Source organism: Hemiscyllium ocellatum, chromosome 1 (genome assembly GCF_020745735.1).
Source record: "Hemiscyllium ocellatum isolate sHemOce1 chromosome 1, sHemOce1.pat.X.cur, whole genome shotgun sequence".
Lineage (NCBI taxonomy): Eukaryota > Metazoa > Chordata > Chondrichthyes > Orectolobiformes > Hemiscylliidae > Hemiscyllium > Hemiscyllium ocellatum.
In genome coordinates, this window is record NC_083401.1 from 97,937,641 (window position 1) to 97,952,260 (window position 14,620).

At 41.5% G+C, this 14,620-nt stretch overlaps 1 protein-coding gene across 8 annotated transcripts in view; it reads left to right on the forward strand.

The window, feature by feature from the left end:
* Nucleotides 1-14,620, forward strand: part of fryl (furry homolog, like) — a 462,166-nt gene that overhangs the window by 400,996 nt on the left and 46,550 nt on the right. For all 8 annotated transcript variants that reach the window (XM_060824340.1, XM_060824357.1, XM_060824348.1 and 5 more), the window contains one exon: nt 3,496-3,704. In XM_060824340.1, the coding sequence (XP_060680323.1) occupies nt 3,496-3,704 (209 nt within the window). The remainder of the gene's footprint in view (nt 1-3,495; nt 3,705-14,620) is intronic.

The window sequence follows — 14,620 nt, forward strand, 5'->3', positions numbered from 1 at the left end:
TGCACTGGCACCACTCCCCATCTTTCCCTCCTCTACATTGATGACTGCATCGGCGCCCACAAGGAGGTTGAACAGTTCGTCAGCTTCACCAACACATTCCACCCCAACCTCAAATTCACCTGGGCCATCGCTGACACCTCCCTCCCTTCCTGGACCTCTGCATCTCAGTCAACGATGACCGACCCAACACGGACATTTTCTACAAACCCCCTGACTCCTACACCTACCTGGATTACACCTCCTCCCACCCTACCTCCTGCAGAAATGCTATCCTGTATTCTCAACTCTTCTGCCTCTGCCACATCTGCTCCCAGGAGGACCAGTTCCACCACAGAACGCCAGATGACCTCCTTCTTTAAAGATTGCAATTTCCTCTCCCACGTGGTTGAAGATACTCTCCAACGCATCTCATTCATGTTCCGCCCCTCTGCCCTCGAACCGTACCCCTCCAACCCCAACAGGAACAGAACCCCCCGGTCCTCACTTCCACCCCACCAACCTCCACATAAATCGTGTCATCCGCCAACATTTCCACCACCTACAAACGGATCCCACCACTAGGGATATATTTCCCTCCTCACCCCTATCCACTTTCCACAAAGACAGTTCCCTCTGCGACTACCTAGTCAGGTCCATGCCCCCTAGCAACCAACTGTCTCCTCTTGGCACCTTCCCCTGCCACTGCAGGAATTGCAAAACCTGCATCCACAACCTCCCCCCTCATCTCTGTCCAAGGGCCCAAAGGAACCTTCCACATCCATGAAAGTTTCACCTGCACTTCCACACATGTCATTTATTGTACCCGTTGCTCCCAGTGCGGTCTCCTCTACATTGGGGATACTGGATGCCTTCTCGCAGAGCGCTTCAGAGTACATCTCCAGAATACCCATTCCAATCAAACCCACTGCCCTGTGGCCGAACATTTCAACTCCCCCTCCGACTCTGCAGGCCATGGGCCTCCTCCATCGTCACTCCCTTATCACCCTGATGCCTGGAGGAAGAATGCCTCATCTTCCTCCTTGGAACACTTCAACCCCAGGGCATCAATGTGGACTTCACCAGTTTCCTCATTTCCCCTCACCCCATCTTACCCCAGTTCCAACCTGCCAACTCAGCACTGTCCTCATGATCTGTCCCACCTGTCAATCTTCCCTCCCACATATCCGCTCCACCCTCCTCTCTGATCCATCACCTTTCCCTCCACCTCCATCCATCTATTGCATCAAGACACTATTCAAAAGAGCCACAACACACTGCAGCACCCCAGAACTGCAAAAAGAGGACTAAGAACACTATACAATGTATTCGCCAAAAACGGATACCCGTGCAATTTCATCAGCAGATGCCTAAGGGAAAGACAACGGAACGAGGACATTCTGCAACCCAAAGAACTAGCCACACTACCATACATCAAAAACATTTCTGAACTGACAGCCAGACTACTGCAATCACTAGGACTCATAACAGCACACAAACCAACAGCCACTCTCAGACAACAACTCACCAGAACAAAGGACCCGATACCCAGCATGAGCAAAACCAATGTAGTGTACAAAATCCCATGCCAAGGACTCCACAAAACACTGCATAGGACAAACAGGAAGACAGCTAACGATCCGCATCCATGAACACCAACTAGCCACGAAACGACATGACTAGCTATTCTTAGTAGCCACACACTCCAATGACAAGCAACATGACTGGGACAACACTACTATTATAGGACAAGCCAAACAGAGAACAGCCAGGGAATTCCTAGAGGCATGGCACTCATCCGCAGATTCAATCAATAAGCACATCGACCTGGACCCAATATACCGGCCACTGCAGCGGACAGCTGGAACTGACAACCGGAAGCAGCAGATACAAATCACTATAAATGCCAGAGAAAACATCACAAGCGCTTCACAGGAGGCTCCCAAGCACTGAGGATGTCACCTAGACAGGGGACGAAACGTCTGCAACACAAATTCCCAGCTCGGCGAACCACAAAAACGAGCACCCAAGCTACAAATCTCCTCCCAAACTTTGAAGATTTAACCCTTTTACCGCAGAGTCTCTTACAGACATTTAAATCTCAATGAAGAGTCAGTGAGAGAGTCAACACTAAAGCTCTTGCTTAACTTGCAAGGCTTTTAATTAGTTTTCTTTCAGCAGATTGCTGCACATTCACTAGATGCTGTTTTCTTCAGTTTATGTCTCTTCCCAAGATGCTTAAAAGAAACTGCTAATTCGCTCACTAGTACATAACATAAATTCCCTGAACTCATGACTTCAACAACCTTACACAATGTCTTCCTTTCTGATATCTCCAGAGCTTTCTGCTTCTGGAGCTTGGCTTCCAAGTATCTCAGAACTTCTCATCAAAGCAGCAAATGAGTGTAGACAATTGATAGTAGCATCTTTGCCGCTATGGGCCTCTTTCACCCTGCATTAGCCTGCCTTTGGCTCCTCTCTCTCATGGTTGTAAAACTCAAATCAACTCAGACCTAATAAATTAACTCCCAGCTGGTTTGCTGGTCATTCAGTTGGAATCACAACTTTCTATAAATGCTGTTTTGAACTCAATATTCAAAATGACTCTTCATCCTTCTAAAATAAGCCTTAACTGAAAAGTTAATATTCCATGCACAACCTACACCCACACACCCACTTTACAGCCCAACAGCATGATAGGGTTATCTTCACCAAATGGACTGCAGTCTCTCAAGAAGGCCCTCACCATCATTGTCTTGAGAGCAACTCGGGATGGATAATAAAGGCTGGCATCCAAACCCCAAGAACATTTTATGAATCTTCATTCCATTACAAGTGTAAGCTACGTATAAAATAAACAATATTAAAGAAATAACTTTACAAAAGAATATGCACTTGTTTGTAAAACTTTTGAATTGTTATAGAGCTTTAAAGAAAGCATTTGTTTTATTTGTGGATGATGCATGCTCTGTCATTGAGAGATGATCAATTCTCTCTAATGTCACAGAATCAAGAAGATACACAAGGGTTTTCTTCAGATGACTGTCCTTTCAATCTTTGTTGCTTTTTTGTTGGAGACACAGCCCTCCTTTATTCAGTACATCTCTATTGCAACATGCCATTTAACCTGTTTAGTGGGGATTATGAACATTGCCAAGCTCCCACATCTGGTTGAATGGATCTTCATTTCTTTTGTGTTCAAATTGTAAAAAGGCCAACTCGTCTTCAGGTTCTCAGTGGCCACGTGTGATTTGTTTTGGTTGCTATCAGTTGGAACCTATTTACATTTCTAAAATCGTGGGGCAATTAGCATTTATGAAGATAACATTTTGATAGCAAATTTTACTACTGCTTTTCCGTGAAAGTGTGAAATTACGTGATTTCTAAGTCATAGCAAAAGTCCAATTACTAATGTTAAAATGTTAAGATATTTCATGTTGAAGTGATGTATGCAAATATGAAAGCCTCGGTAACATATCGTGTCTTGCATTATATTTCTAGTTCTTCATTTGATTACAGGATGCCAGTGCAGTTATGAAGGATGAACTGATTATCACTGTTGGTGAAGATACTGGTTCAGATACCAACCAAGATTCCCAAAAGTTTGAAGAGTCTTTTATTCCTGGGAGTTACCCAGAGTCCATCTGTGATGAGGATGTAACCCTTGCTCTCAAAGAACTTGATGAAAGATGTGAAGAGGAGGAGGCAGATCTGTCAGGGCATTCAAGGTAGTTAATTCGGTATTAACCAGCAAAGACAAGATAGAGCTATAGTTACTTTTTCCCACCTGTTGCACTACTTTCTGCTGGAATGTTTTATGCTGCCTCGAATTGAAAGAATAACAGCCACATCCTTACAAACCCCGATTTTGCAGTTATCACAGAGAAAGGTAACCACAAAAATGTTAATGGGCTCTTAAGTGTTAATTTTGCTCATTCCATTTTAATTTTGAATCTGATGTCATCAATAAGAAATCTATGGCATCCTGGTGATCTGCCAATCAGGTTGAAAAATTCTCACAGACAGTAAACCAGCTTATACATATATGATTAAACTGAAGATCACTTTAAAAGTAATGAAACTGCAAATATTGAATGAATGACATGTAGAACATCTAAAATTAGTCTTTCAGAGTCAGAAGGTTGTTCAGCATTAATTATGACTTAATTTGTCATTTAAAAGTTCAGTAGCATCTTATTCAACAAAATATAACATAGGGATTTATCTTTACAACATGAGCACTGCATGAAAAGTTGAAATTAACATCAGTTCATGGCATCTGTTGATTACATGCAAAAGGCATACATGCTTGGTTGAGAAGCTTACTGCTTGACAGCAACTTCTAAGTTTGTGTCTAACACATGTACAGGACCCGAGAATGCTGAGAGTTCCAAACAGTGAAAATGATGAACGCTGATGCTTTTATTTTTGCCAGCATGGCAGTTCAGTGGCAGTTCATGGTTGCCTCACAGCACCAGAGACTTTGATTCAATTCCAATCTTGGGTAACTGTCTGTGTGACATTTGCACATTCTCCCTGTGTCTATGTGGATGCTCCAGTTCATGCCATAGTGCAAAGACATGTAGACTAAGCCGATTTGGGCATGCTGAATTGCTCCGCAGTGTCCAGAGATGTGCAGGTTAGGTAGATTAGTAATAGTAAGTTTGTAGTTCTTGCAGGGTGTTTTGCTAGTGTAGTTCGAGGAATTTAAACTAAAGCTGTGAGAACAGAAGAATGGTTTTAAAAAATACCAGACTACTTGGAGAACCAAATAGCATTAGCATAGACAATAATTAGAAGATGAAACCAGTGTAAGAAAGAATTAAATTTAAATTGTGGTTACTGAGCATGAATGTGAATGCAGCAACATAGTAAATAAATTGGGAAGTTAAACTGTTGTGTGGAAATATGATGTTCTGGCAATAACAAAGACCTGGCTTATGGAAGGGTGAGTTGGGGATTAAATATTCCTGGGTGTAAGGTGCTTAGAAAAGCTAGAAAAGTAGAGAAAGGAAGCGGGTTGGCAGTATTGGTGAAGGAGAGCATTGCTGGAGAAAGAGGAAGTCTCCGTGTTCAAAAAGAGAATTAAGTTAGTTGGAGGTAAGGAATAAAAACAGTGTAGCTACATTCCTGATGAAGGACTTACACCCGAAATGTCAATTTTCCTGCTCCTCAGGTGCTGCCTGACCAGCTGTGCTTTTCCAGCACCACACTCTTGACTGTCCTAGTGTAGCTACATTGCTTTGTATTGTCAGGAAACCACTAACTAATGGAAAAGTTGTGGAAGAACAAATCTGCACAGTACTTAGAGAAATGCTAACAGTATAGAATTGTTATAATGAGAATATGAATTATTCAAGTTTAAACTGGCACTTCAGTACTGGAAATGGCTGCAAGAGGCTCTAGTTCCTAAATTGTATTTAGGAGAATGTTCTGCAGCAGTATGCATGAAATCCATCAGGAATAGTATACTGTAGGCCCTGGTTCTTGGAAATGAGATGAGCCAAGTAGATCAGGTGTCAATGGGGGTACATTCAGGACACTGATAGTTTAAGTTGATGGTGGAGTGTAATAGTCATCAGTTCCGAATACAAAAAAATCCATTGGCAGAGAGTCAACTTGAGTGGGGCGAGAATGGAGTTGGGCAGTTGGACTTGAGTGAAAGGTTGGCTGGAAAAACTAATTGAGCAATGGGGATACCTTCAAAGAGTAGATGGTTCAGGTATAGTCAAGGTGTGTTTCCTCAAAAAGGAAAAGTAGAATAAGCTAAATCCAGAGATCTCTGTATGACAAAGGAGACAGAAATAATGAGAAAGAAGCAAAAGTAGTTAATGATGAGTGCCGTGGAGAAAATACAATTGAGAATCAAGAGGAATGCTGAAACTTCAGAGGACAGCTGGAAAAGTAAACAGGAATTATGAAAAATTATGATATGAAGGGGTCACCCAAAATCTTCAGTTGGCATATCAACAGGAAAACAGAAGTTAAAGAAAGAATAAGGTTAATTAGGACCAGAGATAAGGATTTATGCACAAAGACAAGTGGCAAGTCTGAGGTTTTAAATGGAAACTTTGCACATAACTTCACAAAGGAAGTAGATCCTCTCCAGGCTGTGATGGCCAAGGAGGAAGCTTTGACACTACAAGGGTTCAAAACTGATGACTAAGTAGTCTTGAACTTGACAAGGACTGGGATGAGTTGCATTCAAAGGTATTAAAGGAAGTGAGAATGGAAAGAGCAAGGAAACTAGCCATAATCTTTTAGTCTTCTCTGGATTCAGGGCAGGTGCCACTGGAGAATTACAAACATCACAGCTTTGTTGAGAAAAAATTCTGGTATTGACTGCAGAGCAGTCAGTTTAACTGTAATGGAATGGAAACTTCTCAACAGTTATTAAAGATAGAATTCGTAATCATGGGAAAAAGATAAGTTAATTAGGAAGAATCGGAATGGATTTCTAAGTCTTATTTAGCTAACTTGCTTGGATTCTTTGAAGAGGTAACAGGCTTAATGATGGTAACACTGTTGATGCGTACATAGATTTCCAGATGGTTTACACTATGGTATCACTCATCGACTTTTGAGGAAAATTATTGCTCATGCAATAAAAAGAATGGCAGAAATATGGATACAAATTTATCTGAGTGATAAGAAACAGTGAGTAATGGTCAGCAATATTCTCTTTAACCTGTGCAGCAGCTGGGAAACCAGCTTGATAGTCAGGCTGCTGCATGACTTGTGCGTCCCACTTCTGTAGCCAGTGCAGTGCACGGATCTTGACCAACGCACAGGAATGAAGAAAAATTAAATGGAATGTTGATAGCCAAGGATATTTTTCAGGCTGGATTTAGTGGAATTCCACTAAGATTAGTGTTAGGAATTTTGCCCTTATTGGTAAAAGATCTCCTTAGAAAAAGGCTGAAAGGAGATTGAATAGAAGCTTTCAAAATCATGAGACAGCTGAATAGAAGAGATAAGAAGAAACTGTTCCTGCTCATAAAATAGTCAAGAACAAAGGCAAAGAGTAAAGATTTGTAAAGGAACCAAATGTGAAATAAAACATTTTGTACAATTTCACAACTGAAATACATTGCGTGAAAGTGTGGTGAACCAGAGACCATTGAAGCATTCAAGAGAGCAATGATTTTTTTTCAAGTAGACGTTGAATGTGCAAGCATACGGGGAAAAGTCATGAAGCTCATTTGAAGAGCTGGTGACCACAGTAGCCCGAATGCCACCTCTATAGTGTCACATTTCTGTAATTGTACATAAAGTTCTTCAGGGGAGATTGAATAGCCAGAGATTGTGGTCCACATCAGTACCAATATCTTAGTAGGATGCAGATGAGACCTGAAAGCAGATTTAAGGATGCTGGGAAGGAAATTGAAAAGCAGGATCTCTAAAGCAGTAATTTAACAATTGTTTACAGTCTCTCTTCATGGTGAATAAGAGAGTTGACAGAACTGGTGTACAGGGATGGCCATCAGATTTCTGACTCACTAAGACTGCACTTGTGCAAGCTGGGACATATTACAAGATGAACTGGCTGTATATTAGGAGTAACAACCTCACAGGAAATTGTTTTAGTGTTTTTTTGGGGAAGGTGTGAACTGTATTGGAAGGGAACCAAAAATGGAATTCAGATTCAATGGAAGCCACACTGATAAATGGTGTTAGTTAAAAGTCACACAACGCCAGGTTATAGACCAACAGGTTTATTTGGAATCACTAGCTTTCAAGGCACTGACCTCAGGTGGTTGCTGAACATGACCATATGACACAGAATTTATTGCAAAAGGTTTACAGTGTCATGGAGTTGTAATGATATATTAAACAACTTGAGTTAAAATCACACAACACCAGGTTATAGTTGTTAGACAAATTCAGATCAAGTCTTTTGTCTTTTAGAATGGATAAGGTGGTTTAGATTCTTTAATATGTAAATTGTCAGCTTATCTAATAATAGGTGTCACCTCAGCTCAAACAATGCATTAAGTGTGTGAAGGGTAAAGTCTATACCAATGTTGAGTCAATTCTATTTCTAAAGTGGGGCTTACAGAATCTTACATGGATTGATGCAGTTTTTGAGCAAAATAAGATGTAATTCTGCAAATGTAAATTCACCCCATAAACTTAGATGTATGTGCGTGCAGCAGTATGTGCAGTTGGGTGTGAGTGCATGTGAAAATGTGTGTGTATGAGTGTGTGTAAGCTTGGTCAAGTATGAGTGTGATGGGCTATAAGCCTGTGAGACCGTGTGCGCGGTGGGTGCACATGAGAGAGAGTTTGAGAGAGAGTTTGCATGAGTGTGCGAGTATGTAGGAATGTGTGTGAGTATAGTGCAGTGGGGTGATCTGTAGTGTGACATGAACCCAAAGTCCTGGTTGGGGCCTTTCCCATGAGTATCCAACTTGGCTATCAGCCTCTACTCGGCCACTTTGCGTTGTTGCTTGTCCCAAAATCCAATTTGAAGGCTGGTCACCCGGAGGTCCGAGGCCAAATGTCCTGGAGCGCTGAAGTGTTTCCCGACTGGGAGAGAACTGTCCTGTCACCGATCATTGCGCGGTGTCCATTTATCAGCTGCCAATGTACCAAGCCTCACGACATCCCTGCCTGCAGCGTATGGGATAGGCAACGTTGCCCGAGTCACATGAGTACCTGCCGCGCATATGGTTGGAGGTGTCCAGTGTGGACACTGGGTATCACCATTACATGTGGAGACACTTTCCTCCACATACGCAATAGGTACTCGTGTGACTCGGCCAATGTTGCCTGAACAGACGCAATGACAATGGATGAATGGACACCACACAACATCACCAGGCAGGACTGTTCCCTCCCAGTCGGGAAACACTTCATCATTCCAGGACATTCAGCCTCAGACCTCTGGGTGACCATCATCCAAGAAGGATTTTGGGACAAACCACACACACACACGCCTACATACTTGCACACTCTGTCTCTCATGCACGTGCATACATCTAAGTTTATGGGTGAATTTGTACTTGCAGAATTACATTTTATTTTGCTCAAAAAACTGTATAAATTCTGTAAGATTCTGTCAGCGCCACTTTAGAGACAGCATTGACTCAACATTGGTACAGACTTTACCTTCACACATTTAATGCATTGTCTGAGCTGAGATGACACATATTATAAGATAAGCTGATGACACCTTGAGAATGTAATTTTGGGATTTACATATTAAAGAACCTAAACCAACATATCCCATTGGGCACCGCACAACAATGAACAGACAGGAGGGTTCCCTCACAATTGGGGAACACTTCAGTGGTTCAGGACATTCAGCCTTGGACCTTTGGGTGACCATCCTCCAAGGTGGACTTCGGGACAGGCAGCAGAGAAAAGTGGCCGAGCAGAGGCTGATAGCTAAGTTCAGTACCCATAGGGAGGGCCTCAACCGGGACCTTGGGTTCATGCCACATTACAGGTGACCATCATTGCACTATACACACGTACACAGATACTCCTACCTACACACACACACACAGGCACTCCTATGCACACGGACACATACACACTGACACGCACACAGACACACACACACCCTTACAGACACACACACTCCCACACTCTCACATGCACCCCCTCACAGACTTAAGACACTCTGCACTCACTGCGTATGCGCACGCACGCACACGCGCGCGCACACACACACTTTCTCTCACTCACAACCCCCAACCCAGACAGACACACGGACAGACAAAGATCCACATGCACGCACACATATTTTGGGGGGTGAATTTGTACTTGCTGAGTTACATTGTACTTTGCTCAAAAACTGCATGAATTTACATAAAACTCTGTTATCTCACTTTTTAGATTAGAATCAATCTAAACATCATGGCATAGACAGAGAACACGGGGCCAACACCTTCAACATATTGTCTAGCTATCATCATTGTTAACAGCTAACCCGAGAATGCACCTTTTTAAAAAAGGTTTTGTGATTTACACATGAAAGAAGTGAAACTATCACTCCATTCTAACAGATGAAAGGCCTAACAGACTTTCAATGTATAATTTCAGTTACATCACTCTGTAAATGTTTGCTATAAATTCTGTGTTAGGATTGAGCCCTCCACTACCACGTGATGAAGGAGCGTTGCTCCGAAAGCTAGTGTGCTTCCAGTTAAACCTGTTGGACTATAACCTGGTGTGTGATTTTTACCAGGATATTAGTATGATGTGGACCACAATCCCTGGCTGTTCAATCTCCCCTGAAGAACTTTACATACAATTACAGAAATGTGACAGTACAGAAGTGGCATTTGGGCTACTGTGGTCACCAGTTCTTCAAATGAGCTTCATGACTTAGTGCCATTCTCCTATCTTTTCTCATATGTTTGTGCATTCAACATCTACTTCGAAAAATCCATACAATGCTCAATTGAATGCTTCAGTTGTCTGATGAAAGGCTTATACCCGAAATGTCGACTCTCCTGCTCCTCGGATGCTGCCTGAGCTACTGTGCTTTTCCAGCCCCATATTTTCAACTCTGCATTCCACAGTTTCAAGATTGATGGGTCACCTTGTTGAATTTTTTTTACAGAACATGACAGGGTAGATGCAGGAAAGGTATCTTATTCGGCTAAAATTAATGGACATATTCACTGGATGAGGGGCCGGCCATTTAAGGCTGAATTGAGGGATTTCTTCACTCAGCAGGTGGTAACTATTTGGAATTCTCTATTCCAAAGAGCTGTGAAAGCTGGAGCGTTAAACATGTCAAGACAAAAGTTGACAGATTGCTGGAGACTAATGGCATCAAAGAGTATGGAGGTGATACCATTTTCTTGCACTGAGGTTGATAATCGGTGATGATCTAATTGAATGGTAAAAGGGGGGGAAGGTTTACAGGAGATGTCGGAGGCAAGTTTTTTTTATACTGAGGTGAACGTGAAGACTCAAATACAATAGCACCATTTTAGAGGAAGTGAATAGAGAGATAAAGATTGCATAGAGACAAAGGTTTTTAATTTCAAAATGTTCTAGTATGCTAAACTGGTCAGATGGCTTACTCCTGATATTGCGTTCCTGAAACCCCCTATCAATTATCCTCTGTCCTTCCTGATGCCAACTTACCTTATTTCCACCATGACTAAACCCCAAAAGATTTTTTGAAAACTTTTTTTTTGATGTTCACTTGTGGCACAAGGGCACTGCTGGTTGGGTTGATATTACCCTCAGTTGTATTCCTGCATTAGCTATGGTTGACATCATATACTGAAAATGTGTTGCTGGAAAAGCGCAGCAGGACAGGCAGCATCCAAGGAGCAGTAGAATCGACGTTTCGGGCATGAGCCCTTCTTCAGGAATGAGGAAAGTGTGCCAAGCAGGCTAAGATAAAAGGTAGGGAGGAGTGGCGTTGGAAATGCGATAGGTGGAAGGAGGTTAAGGTGAGGGTGATAGACCGGAGTGGGGGTGGGGCGGAGAGGTCAGGAAGAAGATTGCAGGTTAGGAAGGTGGTGCTGAGTTCCAGGGTTGGGACTGAGACAAGGTGGGGGGAGAGGAACCTTGTCTCAGTCCCAACCCTCCAACTCAGCACCACCTTCCTAACCTGCAATCTTCTTCCTGACCTCTCCGCCCCCACCCCTACTCCGGCCTATTACCCTCACCTTAATCTCCTTTCACCTATCACATTTCCAACGCCCCTCCCCCAACTCCCTCCTCCCTACCTTTTATCTTAGCCTGCTTGGCACACTTTCCTCATTCCTGAAGAAGCGCTCATGCCCGAAACATCTATTCTCCTCCTTGGATGCTGCCTGACCTGCTGCGCTTTTCGAGCAACACAATTTTAGCTCTGATCTCCAGAATCTGCTGTCCTCACTTTCTCCTTCAGATGATATAGTCTGCTTTTCGAGTTAGTGACTAAAATGATGTAGAAACTTTCATCATATATTATTGTATTTGTATTAGCATAGCTTTTGCAGTGTACAGAAAATTGGTTTTGTTCCATTTGTTTGTCTTTTGGATTCAACATATTTCCATACTTTCCATTTTGAAATGAGTTGGTTGAAGAAGCATGCAATGAACATCTCTTTGGTCTCTGTGAAATTGAGAACATTTACAACCTCAAAAATATATTTTTGGATACCCTTGATTATAGCACAGAGAAAGTCATTTGACTCATTGGATCTATACCAGTGCTTGAAAGGCATGGGAAACAAACCCATTATCTTGCTCCATTCCCATATTCCAACATTGGTCCTTTTTGTTATTCTTCATCTCCACAACCAACATGATCATACCCAGCAGCTACAAAGTAATCATCACTTGTGTGTAAAGAAAGTCTTCCCCACATCTACGTGGTCCTGAATTGCACTAAACTTTAGCGTCTCACTGTAAACTTTGTCAAAGATATCAAGGGCTTTCTTTTATCCTCTGTTTTTAGAGTTACTTCTTGGTCTTTCTTAAGAAACTGCAAAAACAAAATTCAGAATGCATTCCACTCCTGATTGGTCAGGATAGAAAACAATACTATTGATAGACTGCTACTTACTCTCCTTGTTGCTAATTCATCAACTTTATTGAACATTTGAACAAAAGGCCTATCTCTCCTGTGGAGTCCATAGTTTTTCACAAAGAGGGACTATGTGCCAGGTAACATGTAGCTAAGGATAGTCAAACTAATAGCAAAGGTAGCAATTGCAAGGGTGGCATGGTGGCACAGCAGTTAGCACTGTTGCCTCACAGTGCCAGAGACCCAGGTTCAATTCCCACCCCAGGCAACTGTCTGTGTGGAGTTTGCACATTCTCCCTGTGTCTGCGTGGGTTTCTCCCAGGTGCTCTGGTTTCCTCCCACAATCCAAAAAAAAATGTGCAGGTTACGTGAATTGGCCATGCTAAATTACCCATAGTGTTAGGTGGAGGGTCTGGTTGCTGCTCGGAGAGTTGGTGTGGACTTGTTGGCCGAAGGGCCTGTTTCCACACTGTAAGTAATCTAATCTAAATTTTTATAATTCCTGTAATGTCTCTGCAAAAAAAAACAAACTCTCTGCTGCTCTTCCACTGCATATTTTGTTAGGACTCTTAAACTATGGAACCAGTTCTCTCCCTCAGCATTCCTTTCCTCCTACACTTTTAGGCCCTGGCTTGCCTGAACCTAAACACTGCTGCTTGATTTGTCTCAGCATCCTCCTTTTCAACCTTGATGTCTTGCACTTTGGTATCACTAAGATTTATTATAAAAATTTCTGCAACTGCTCGCTAAAAGATCTTGAAATTTGGCATCCAGCATATGTCAGCCTCCTTGTTGTGACATTCAATAGAAAAACCAGCCAGTTTAAGCCAAAACAAAACTGCCCGTTCCTCAATGCAGCAGTTATTCAGCTCTGCAGTCACTGAAACAATAGAAACTGATAGTTTTATTGCTTTGTTCTAAGATCATTCATTGTTTCTATTCTGTCCAAATATTTAATCCCATCATTGTGTCTATGCAATGTGAAAGATAATGAACAAGTGATTGACCTTCATACATAGAGCAGGTGTAGTGAAACAACTCATTCTGAGTATAATGGAAATAAGTGATTGATATATCAATTAACAGTAAAAGATAGATGGCCAAGATATGTGAAGGAACTTCACAAATGTGAAACCCATTAAATTGATTGTGCTTGTAAATTGACATCCTTTGATGCATCAACCTCTTGAAATAGACCCTACTTAAGATAATTAAGAATACTGTCTACAACAGCAAAAGGTCTTGTGCCTTTTGCAGAAGAAAATATTTGAAATAGTGCAATACAGCTTTCAACTGCGTCTATATGCAGCTGATCTGCCAGCTAAGGCACCGATGTTGTTTGACTGCACTTGAAACAAAGTGCATTTATAGAAATGTTACCTGCATTAAGTAGGAACAGTCTCAGATATATTTACTCTGCATGTTTTGTAAGAATTTTCAGTAAACTTGAACAGTGAGTATTTTTTTAATTTCTGAATTTTTTTTATCATGGGTAGATTTCCTACAGTTTCTTGCTTTTTCTGGAATAAAAACCACATTGGGTTAAAAAATTTATTCATGTCTTTTAAATTCACATAAAATCTTCCTAATGGTGAATTTGAATTTAAAAAAATAATTTAATCAGTGTATTGATTTTTGTATGAAGGAAAAGGTTCTGTGAACTGATATATAAATACTTTATTCTGATAGAGGAAAGTTGCATCTAATAAGAGCCGATGTCAAAATACATTGTCTAAGCCTGCAGCTTTATTGTCACTTTCTACTATGTCTTTCAGGATTTCCGGGATATTACTGCAAAAACAAAAAATGTTAATCTTTCAGAGAATGCTCTCATGTGACAGTGGTGGTTCTCACATCTTAAATGATTACTTATGTAAAATATGTAAAATTAGCATGATTTTACAGGAATTCTTTGTGTACCTATTGAATAGTTACAAAAGAAAATCCAAAATCACCTTTTTAACTATTCTGCAAATTGCAACATCGCTGTCATCGTTTAAGCAATGTATCCTGCATATATTCGTTCCTCAATCCTTTTTACAGCTCCTTGCTGCCCTGAATCACAGCGTTGTTATCTTTCAAACAAACAAGTGAGAAGGCCTAGAACACTGACTACTCCTTTCCTGTCTCAATATAACCTACCTGGCATGTGCAGAATAA